At 34.5% G+C, this 11,438-nt stretch overlaps 1 protein-coding gene across 1 annotated transcript; it reads right to left on the minus strand.

Moving 5' to 3' along the window:
• Nucleotides 1–74: 74 nt before the first annotated feature.
• Nucleotides 75–2,464, minus strand: LOC106475898 (frizzled-5-like). The gene has a single exon (XM_022379910.1). It carries the CDS (start codon nucleotides 2,462–2,464, stop codon nucleotides 680–682), a length of 1,785 nt encoding a protein of 594 aa, XP_022235618.1. The 3' UTR covers nucleotides 75–679.
• Nucleotides 2,465–11,438: the final 8,974 nt, after the last annotated feature.

The following is an 11,438-nucleotide window of genomic DNA, read 5'->3' on the forward strand; positions in this document are numbered from 1 at the left end:
AGCTTTGTGCTTAATTACAAACAATCTATTTATCAAGAGTCAAGTATACTATTAAAGATTCACGGGTTTTTAAAAGTTTGCGTCACTAATTCATTTCCTCAGTGATATACTTTTATTGTTTTAAAGTCGTACAAGTAAACATTTTCAAAAGAAAACAAGCGTATTCACTTATAAAAATATCAGGTAATATATAGATTTAGATCAAATGCTAATAACGATATTAGAGATTCGACGTGACGTATTAAACGTATAATAAATAAACAGAGCTCAAACTGTTATATTTAAAAATCACTATTTATAAAAAATCATCTAATATACCAGCTCAAACATATTGTACTCCAGTTGAAGAGGCTTAAGGTAGAAAATCACTTAACGATGTGTTTCTGTATTAAGCTCACAAACAAAATACGGAAAATAATAATAATACTGGAAATAAAAGGTGTTTATCAACAATGTATTGACTTGAAAACAACATTTACTTTCATATACAAAATAAAATTAGTATCAACTGACTATGAGAGAGCTATACAAGAACGTCGAGTGTATGCTGTGCGGTATTTCTTTTTACAAAATTATTAAACTTCTCACTTTCGTTGTTTCAATCTATTAATATTCTATGCAACTTCGTCTAAGTCACTTTCAGGATGTCTCTAGTAATATATATATTTATAGACACTTTTTAAACGTGGGATATGGGCATCTGCTTGTAGTAAGGATGGAACTTCTCAACATGATTTACTACAATCACTGGTTTAAAAGTTTCGTTTTCTACACAATCATGGGAATTACTCCCACATATTCTTCCATAAAAACGCTGCCAGGAGTTCACGGTTTTTTCAGACCAGACCCAAAATCCTGAAGTGATCCCTACAACGAGACACATAAAATACTTGAGCATGAATACAGTGTAATCAGGACGTATATCCGGGTTACTGCAAGGACAGTTATGTCTTTTCTCCCAGGCTTCCCGGGAGTGTTGTTCGTAGATGTAACAGCCGATGACGATGGTGGCTGGCACCGTGTACAGCACCGAGAAGACTCCAATCCTGATCATTAGCTTCTCCAAGTTGTCTACTTTAGCTCTAGCTTGTTGTCGGATGACATTCCTGATCCGAAAAAGAGCCACGAATCCAGCCAAGAGAAAGGATGTTCCCAAAAGAAGGTAGACACAGAGAGGAGTCAGTACAAATCCTCGCAGGAGAGTCAAGTCCTGATTTCCAACGAAACAAATACCAGCCACGGGGTCCCCATCCACTCCGTCCACGGCTAAGATGGCAATTGTTTTGACTGTTGGTAATGACCAAGCTAACAAGTGGAAATATAGCGAGTATCCAGCAATAGCTTCATTCCCCCACTTCAGTCCAGCTGCCAGAAGCCAAGTCAAGGCTAAGATGACCCACCAGAGAGAGCTAGCCATTCCAAAGAAGTAAATCAACAGGAAGACAATGGTGCATGCTGCCGGTCTTTCAGAGTCCTGATACCGAACGATTGGTCCATCACAAGCCAGCTCAGGATGTCCCATGACCAGCCGGACCAAATAGCCTATGGAAACCATCAAGTAACAGCCGGAGAGGAAGATGATAGGACGTTCTGGATAACGAAATCTCTGCATGTCGATCAGAAACGTAATGACGGTTAAACAAGTGGAAATACAACACAGCACTGACCAGAGTCCGAGCCACATCGTGGTAAAAGTATTTTCGTCTGTGGAGAAGAAGGTGCCGTGACATGGGACAGCACAGTTTAATAACCCTCCTGTCTTGACAAAATTAACTCTTTCTGTGTCAACAAGCGTGACCATGGGAGGACGACAGAAGCACTTACAATCCTCTTGTCCAATGAAAGACGAAGAATCATTGTTTGAATCGTGCCTCTTTGGTGATACATATTTTGGTCCATCTTTTCCACTTAGACTATTCTTGTATTGACCACCATATGTTCTAACGTTTCTAAGAGATGAATATTTTTGGTTTATAGAAGTACGATCTGGTTTTTGACCCTTTTTATGGTCCATACACATTCTGGTAGGATCTCCGTAGTTCGGAAATTCTTCGCACGTCATTGTTTCTGGCCAATTAAACCTGTACTGCCTCATAATAGGGGCACAACCAGCTTGTGCTCGTTCACAAACTGAACGACAAGGTGGAATAGGCTTATTGTGATCCTTCATACATATTGGTGTGTGCAGAGAACAGAGAAAGAATTGTAGATCGTCTGAGCAGTTTATTAACACCAGCGGCCAAAACTGATGAACTTGTAATCCAGCTTCCTTTTGAGTCTCGTGGTGAAATTTGTTGGGCATGGATGTGAAGTTGTAGCCAATGTTTGTGCACATGGGAATGGTTATTTTTTCACACTTTCTTTCTTGTCCTACTACATTTTGTGGTCCCAAAGTAATAAATACCAGAACAATATAGGACATAAAACGTGCAAAAACTCGTGCTCCTGATTCAGGAAATGTCATGGTAAGCCTCCGTGCGTCACTTCACATACTAGTCCACCTGTAGTGGACTCAAGTAGCGGTCAAAAGGTTTATTTTACGAAAGATATGGGCTCGTCTATCATAACACGCTCTTCGTGATAAACAGGTTTCAACTTGTACGTACACAGTGACGCACCGTACTGTACTATCAAAACATTTACTTTCAATTGAACCTAACAATTCTCGACTCCTGTTTTCTCCGATAATTACAGAACAACTAGAAACAATGAAGTAGAACCGCGTCTAAACTACGCATAATGAACTTCAGCCTCGTGTAGCTTTATTTAAACTGTTACAGTCTTCACCAAGCCTTTTTCTTATCACCAGGAGATCTTGACGTCACGGTCGACGAAATAGCAAACCAATAACTTTCTTTAAACGCCTGCCACTCAATCAATCCAATACTAAGGGAGCAACCAAAGTAATTAATATCTAAATAAATCTTTGCAAATAATAGAGTAGTCAACACCTAGATTTAAAAAAAAATGTGGCTTTTTTACTTCAGAAAATATATATGTATCCGCAATTATCTCGGAGAAACTAAATTAATAAATATTTCGAACACATTATTTATCAATGTATGGTCCCCTGGTGGGACATTGGTAAGTCTTTGGATTTAGAACGCTAAAATCAGGAGTTCGATTCTCCTCGATAGACACAGCAGCTAGCCCGATGCTATATTAAAACACACACATATGAATGTACGTGGGGAGCCTGTTAAACATATTTTGTAAATAAAATGATACAAAAAAGTAAGAATATTTAAATCATTTGTAGCATAATTCTTTCTTACACTTTAGGGTTTGGCGATATATAATACGTTTGAACGATGTCACGACACGGTGATTTTTATGATTTACAGTCCCTGTAATAGCATCAAAAATTAGTATTAATATAGCTTTTCAAAGCTAACTGAATAAAATAAAAACTGACGTGACTGACTTTTAACTGAAAACCACTGGTAGCACCAAACTAGCAAATACTTATTATGTTGCTCTAACAACAACAACAACAACAAAAAAGAAGAAAAGAAAGAGAGATAAGTAGATGGTTCTTTGTTTTAAAAAGATGCCTTAATCTAGAGGATGATTTTAAGATGATGTTCAGCTTGATCTGTGGGTAGAACTTTCTGTGATCTGCCCACCACGGGTGTCGAAACCTGGTTTCTAGAGGTATAAGCCCGTAAACATACCGCTGTGCTACTGGGGGACTTCTTATTAAAAACTTAAGTTGCTTAGAGAAAGTATGATACTTTGTTGTCGTAGGTAAGGTATGGTCAATGAAACTGGACATTTATCAACTACAAACAATTTTATGGGAGTTTTAACAGGCACCTAATAAGCCAGTGGGGGACGTTTTTGTTGAAAAACAAACTACCGAATCCGGTTTTTATTAAATTAAACTGAAATTTTTTGGACATTTTTATTGGCTAAAAAGAAGGCATTTCTTGCACCTTTTTTTTGGCATTGGGGCTGCGAAAAGTGATTTGAAGTGGTAAAGTGACTGAAATCCGTCAGCGCATCACGAGCTTAACGGCCAAGTACAAAAAAAGCATGGAAGTATCCAAATGACACGCAGAGGTATTCAAGAACCGTTTAGAACCACCTTGGTAGATATTGTGCAGCAAACCGAGTACAATATTATGTCTGTAGCTGCTTTCAAAGTGCTCCTCTCTGTTCATCCTACTGGTGACTATTGTGATGCTTCGATCTTCCCTACCGAAGCGCAGGTGAAATCGTTCGTATCTCAATTGAAAGCTAAACATAAAAAGGTAATAACAGAAGCATAAAAGGTTGGCAAGTGCTTAATTAATGATGCTGAGAATGTAGCTTTATTAATATATATTGAATTTACTCCCAGCGGGTAGACCTTAGTACTAGCTAGTATGGAGACTTGAGAATGTTGTATTTCACTTAAAAAATTATCAGTTAACAAACAAAAACTACTCTGGAAGTTGTCTAGAAAAGATTCGTCCAAAACCACCCTCTTTGGGATTTTTCGGATTGAACTTACTTTTAATACTCAACAAATTGTAGTGTAAAGACACTCACTGGCTCGAGGGGGACGTGTTAAATATATTTTGTTCAGAAATATCCTAATTAGGCTTAGAAATTAAAAGCCCTTACGTTAGATACGCTCTCTCTAACCATTCAGAGTGAAGAAAAATCTCAGCACTTCCATATTGACTTAAAAAACAAAAACATTGTTACTGATAATACGTTCAACCTGTTATATTCTTATGGATCACAACCCCATATAATGTACGGCCTCTCTAAGGCTCATAAACAGAATCATCCATTAACCCTTATACTTTCAGTAATCAGAACGCACAGTTACAAAACAACCAAATTCCTTGTACTTATTCTTAAACCGTTAAAATTTATTGAATTCCCTGTCCTGGGCTCGTTTTCATTTGTTAAAGAGTTAAAATATCTACATCCTCCCAATGAATGTTTTATGGCTAGTTTTGATATAAGTTCTTTATTAAATAATTTAAAAACGACACTTGCGTAAAACATCTATTTACAATTAAAATGAATACAACGTTAAAATCTTACACAATAAATAGTTATTAAAAACAAGGACATGCCCTAAAAGAACTCTACATGTATTTCTGTGTTGTATGAAGATGATGTCATAAAACATTTTAATTGTAAATAATGTTCTTTATTCACAAACATTCCATTAGATGAGACCATCTGTAATTTCTTGGAAAACTTTCAAGACGCTTATGGCTTAACTTAGATCCTTAATTACCCACGCTATAAAACAACAACAACAACCATTTTATATTTAATGACAAACTAATTGACCAAACTGATGGAGTGGCTATGGGGTCACCATTAGAACCAACTCTACCTAATATTTTTCTGAACCACCATGAACAGTTTTGGTTGAAAAACTGACCACAGAAATTCAAACCAATATTTTAGAAACGCTACGTTGGTGACACCTTCGTCATTTTTTTTAACAGTTTCTTAAGTATTTAAACTCACAACACTCGTCTATACAGTTTTACATGTGAATTTGAAGAAAAGAATACTTTACCTTTTCTAGATGTGCTAATTATTCCAGATGCTCGAAGTTTTTAACGTCAATATATCGAAAGAAAACGTTCACAGGACAGCTTACCAGTTTGATAGTTTTATTCCTGTAGGATACAAGATCAACCTAACAACATGTCTACTGACTCGATCCTTTAAAATCTGTTCAACGTATTTAATTTTAAACTTTGTAATTGTTTTTTTTTCATGAAATATTATTGTACAACTAAGAAAATGATGAAAGCCTAACCAGGATGTTTCTGAACAAAATATTTAAACCTCCCATAAAATTGTTTACAGTTGATAAATGCCAAGTCTCTCTAACCATACCTTACCTAGGACAACAAAGTGTCATACTTTCTCAACACCTTAAATCTTTTAATAAGAATGTTCTATCCACGGATGAAACTGAACATCATTTTCAAACAGACCTTTATATTAAAACAAGAGTCTATCTACGTATCTCTCTTTCATTGGGATTGTTTATAAATACAATGTGGTGACTGCAAGGCCGCTTATATCGGAAAAAAGAAAAATAATTTATAAACTTTACATACATGACAACTTTATTTTTCAGACAATCTGATAAATGTCTCTTCTTATCAAAAACTTTTAAATTGAACTATTCAAGTACTTAACGTTTTTTAACTTTTCTTTGCGTTTCGAGAGCTTTTAAAAAACATTTCTTAAAACTCTTAGTAATGATCATGAATGAACATGGACGTAATATGTGCAAGTGCGGCTAAATCCACAAAATATTAAGTAACATTAATTATTATTACGATTTTTACAAATATGTATTAATATTATGTTATCGTTAAGCATTTTCTGCACGAAATTCTACATTAACTATAATCCTATTATGAAAAAGAATAACTCCTTCAAGTGCACGTTCTCACACCTGACATATCCTTTTCACAGGTCAGTAAGGGAGGTAGCCACAGAGGGTAAGTGGATTTCTAGCCCTTGTTTTCAGTAAGCTATTCAAACTGGATGGAGGTCTTTTGTTTGTGGATTTTGTTGACCAGGCTAGTCTATTGTTGGAGGAGTGGTAGAGTCAAAGAAGAGGGCTGGGGTGTGAAAGAGGGTGGGAAACCTTTTTGGCTCAACTCTACTCCCCCACGGTGGTTACTGGAAATGTAGCTTCAGGGTAAATGGTTCTGGGCTGCCATGGAATGTAACCCCCCTGCTAGGAATGTTTAAAGTTGAAATTAGCTAATTCCAATGAATGCCCCTCCTTCACTAATTGAACCATTATTATCTATGACACTTCGATGTCCACTTGCTATAATGTACGTTGGACAGCTCACCGGTCGCCAAGTTTTGTCCTTAAAGTCTAGTGTAGCATGGGGCTGTTCTGTATTAATGTGTTTTAAACGTTTTTAGTTTCATTTTCTTCTACAGAAGCAAAAAGAATTTGACGCAACTATAAGCCTGGCATTCATAGAGCCACGTGCTGTCACGAACAACGAACATGAATTATTTATACAGCATCTATCTAAAGAGGCAAATCCAATACTTCTTTTAGTTTTCAATAACTGTTTTGCTGTTGTCATTTATCGCCGATATGCAATCATCTCAACATGAGAAAATATCATTCAGAAACAATAACAGCAATACTACGAACATCGAATTATTTAGTGTGAATAGGTGACGTCGATATCCATAAGACGTACAAACTATCCTTAATTGTTCTTCATGACATTCACTAAAATTAAAATATGCGAAACTGGTTATTTTTATAGATTAAGTATAGTAAAATCTATCAATGCATGTATATTACAACTGTTTTGAAATAGAACGTTATTTTTCACATAATACAAACATCTTGGAAGTAGCCATTTCGCTATTACTGTGAAATTTTATAGTGAACGGCTTGTTATTAAAAAAAAATAAGGAAGGGAGAGAGACAAATACCGACTTGACTACTGTACAAATCTGGTGCTTTTATTTGTTAATGCGAACATCAGAGATAACATTGAGTGTCATATAACTCTAGGAAGTACTAACCCAATACAATAACAAATTCATCCTATTAGTTATTTCTATTGTAAAGTTAGGGGCCGTTTACGTAAACTGTCAATATTTCCTTTCTGAATTAAGAGTGCGTTTATATAACGAGTCTTTGTGTTAGTGTATATGTTTTCTGTTTATCTTAAAAATCAAGTACAAACAGAATAAAACATTATGTTTAAAAGCTGCTGGTGTTAATAAAGTTTATAGAGAAGTAATACAACAACTTTATTAAAGTGCACGTGTTGAAAAGCTTTTCATTCTTATACAAGGCTTTGTTTCAGTTTTTCCCAGAAAACTATTTATTTATTCAGTTCAAATCAACCATCTTGTTTCTAATCATCAACATTTATTTAGAGAACGACTGCCTTCAAACATTTGGGCTATTGTTGAAGCCTTGCTTTGAAACATCTGGATTATTGTTGAAAGCTTGTCTTGAAACATTGGAGCTATTATTAAAGCCTTGCCTTGAAACATTTGAGCTATTGTTGAAGCCTTGCCTTGAAACATCTGGACTATTGTTGAAAGCTTACTTGTGTGTAACTAATTATTCTGGGAGTAACCAAGATGGCCGCTCGTTTTGTTGTTTGTGTGCTTATCAATCTTTCATGATTTACTGTTGTGAATACATGAAAAAATAAAATAGTTTTGTTGGTTCTTCTCACTTTTTAATCTTTTGGATTTTATTTTTATCAACAAAATATTTTACATATAGATTTCCATACAGGCGTCCAGCCCTTGGGGAAAAATTAAACAAAATACTTTTACTTACTAAATTAATCAATTGTCGATTTTATCCCATAGCTAGTAAGCATCTCTTATTTATTGAACATTTTTGTTGCAAAATAGAAAAATAAAAATAAAAACATGGTTGATCATTTTTAATTGAATAATCACCTCTGCGATCAACTTATGTGAACATTTTTTTTCTTTCAGCTAATGTTTAACTTCACTTAAATACTAGAAATGTTGAGAAAGTTACCCCAGAGTGAAAGTTACAGAACAATATCAACTTTACTCATAGAGACAGTCTTCACAAATTTGGTTTTAAATTAGTCTTAGAGATAAGCTGTTTTAATGTTCAAACCAGCAGTCTTCTGTGACTTGTAGAATTGTATAAACACGTGAACGCGAGCTGTCAACCAATACTAAAAAAGATAAATTACATTACTGTGCTTGTCAAGGACCGGGAATAGATGTTTGTAGGCTTAGATCACGTGAGAAAAGAAATCCCGTTATCAACCATATGTAGCATTATCTGTCGTGTAGGGTGAGCAAGGAAAATCGCTCAAAAGAAGCTTAGCGAAAACTTTTTGTGTTTTTATAAGCTGCGACGTAGAAGCATGAGCAATTAAGTTTCTTGGGTTATGGAGCAGAAATACACAACAGGATTACAATAAACAGGAAATATATATTCAAAAACATTGATGCTTGTTTTAAACACCATTTATGTGTTCATAAAGCTATAATTAAGAAAATGTCATGATTTAAAACTAACACATACGTTTTAAGTTTCTAGTAGGCCAAAGTGAAAAGCTATGTGGCTTATTAATTTAACAATTTCTACTAGAGATATATAAATTATAAAAACGTCGACACACTTCTGGAGTGATCTATAAGTTGTGACAAACTACAGGCGTGAAAGTGATTTGTAAAAAAAGAAAAACAACGGCCAATTTGGAAGTCTCAGTTGCGTTAGCGGAATGTGGTCGCACGGTGAAAAATAATAAAGACTTCCCAAACTCGAGTATTTTGTTAATATCTTAGTTCGAAAATTAGAACGAGGAAAACATACAATATAAATCTTTCATCAACCATACCGTAAATCAGTTTTAGTGTGATCTTTAATTTCCAGCTAAATGACTAAGAGAGTTAAGTGATTCTAATTCGCAGAAGAAGAAAAAACAGAAAAAAAACGACAAAAGAAAATGGTATAAATGATCATTTATTAAATGAATATAATTTTAATTAACATTCTTAGCTGTAAAACTTAGTTTTAGTTATAATACTTGCCTTCGGGCGGTATGTAAAGAACCAATTCACAAACCAAACGCCAGATGGCGCTGAGAATAATTCCACACGCCATTGACTGTATCCGTGCTTCCTTTTAATTATGTAAAGCACTTTAATGATTTTATAAAGAAAAGTTTATAGTTCAATGTGAAATTTAGTGTAGGTTGTATTTGTTGTGAGTCTAAGTATTTAATTGAACTTTTATTACATTTGAATGTAAACACGTCATTGAGGAAGAATGTGATACTATAGTTTATACGAAACGTATGGTGTAAACCAGTGAATATTTATTCTTTCCACAAATGCCTGTTTAAACTACAACCAGCCAGGTACTTGTAATCAGTTGATACATTTTTCTTTAGTACAATACATTATCATAGAAAATACGAAATAAAAGCGAATAGTGTGTAATTCATTAGAATTTGAATTAACTTTAAACAGAGAATTACACTTTGTTTTTATATTAACATAAGTTTATCTATGTGTGATTGCGAAATAATGTTCCAAATGTCCTGTATTACTTCAACAATTCAGCCAAGTTGTATGGTTGCCATTTGACCTTCTCATTTTGTGTATAAGACCATAAAGTGCAATAATATTCGTATCGGGACCACGTGCATGTCAAGACATTGCTACGAATGTTACATCATCTTCCAACACCATTGGTTGAAATGCATCTTAAATTTGTATTGATTTCTTAGCATGCTTAATGGTTGTTTGGCTTAGATAGCCATACTGCTTTGTGCCAATAACTTCCAAACAAACAACCAACCTTAGGATGCTTCATTATAGATGCTGTGCGTTAAGCATGGTGAAATATCATCTTTTATATTCCATTTGTTGGCAACAAAAAACACACAAAAGCTCATCTCCGTGTCAAGATGATCTTTTTGTGACCTTTTTTCAACAAAGATAACCTTTCACCTTCTATATAAAACAAAAGGTCACAAAAGTTATCCTTCACCTTCACAGAAAACAAATACTTTATAGAAAATAAAAGGTTACTTTCACCTTTTATTGAGAGCAGAAGGCCATCTATTTTTTTTTCATTGTCAATTGCCATGTACATTTTTTTTATCATGCATCTTTTGAATGTTTTCATCATTAAGTCTACATAGATAAAGGGGAAGTTTGTGTATACCGCACCACTCCTCTACAAAATGTCTGTACCAAGTCAAGATATCTTGAGTTTTTCGTCATGGCGTCGTTTGTATGTTTATGTTTTTGCTGAGTTGTTGGTATGTTGTGTGATGGTGTTCGAGTTATTTGTTGTTTTGTATTCGATTATTAGTATTCCCCGTTTTTCTTCTTTACATATGTTTCACCTTTTATAGAAGACGAAAGGTCATCTCTCACCTTTACAATCAAAAGTTGGCCTTTTGTTACGTGGTTTACAATCAAAAGTTGGCCTTTTGTTACGTGGTTTACAATCAAAAGTTGGCCTTTTGTTACGTGGTTTGCAATCAAAAGTTGGCTTTTTGTCGCTTCTTTCTATGGTTTTGTAATCAAAATTTGGCTTTTTGTTACTTGTTTGATCTTTTATAATAAAAAAGGTCTTTGGTTATCTACTTGCTTCTTTTGGTAATAAAAATAACGTTTATTGTTACCTATTTTTATGATCAAAAGTTGACCTTTTGCAATGAAAAATGTTCTTCTCTTACCTATTGACATTTTTTTTTGGATACCTGCAGTTGACCTTTTGTTGCCTGTTTGTATCTTTTGTTACCCGTTTTCATCTGTTATTCTCCCAAAAGTCCATCTTTTGTTCCCTTTTGCATTTTTTATTTCCCAAACGGTCACCTTTTGATATCTGTTTACATATTTATGTATGTGAAGTTCATCTTTTGTTCCATATTTGCATGTTTTTTGAAATATCAATAATGTTT

Source organism: Limulus polyphemus, unplaced genomic scaffold (assembly GCF_000517525.1).
Source record: "Limulus polyphemus unplaced genomic scaffold, Limulus_polyphemus-2.1.2 Scaffold9390, whole genome shotgun sequence".
In the NCBI taxonomy this organism is placed as follows: Eukaryota; Metazoa; Arthropoda; class Merostomata; order Xiphosura; family Limulidae; genus Limulus; species Limulus polyphemus.

Coding starts and splice junctions, on each gene's coding strand:
- LOC106475898 (XM_022379910.1), bottom strand. CDS start 2,464: ATGACATTTCCTGAATCAGGAGCACGAGTTTTTGCACGTTTTATGTCC.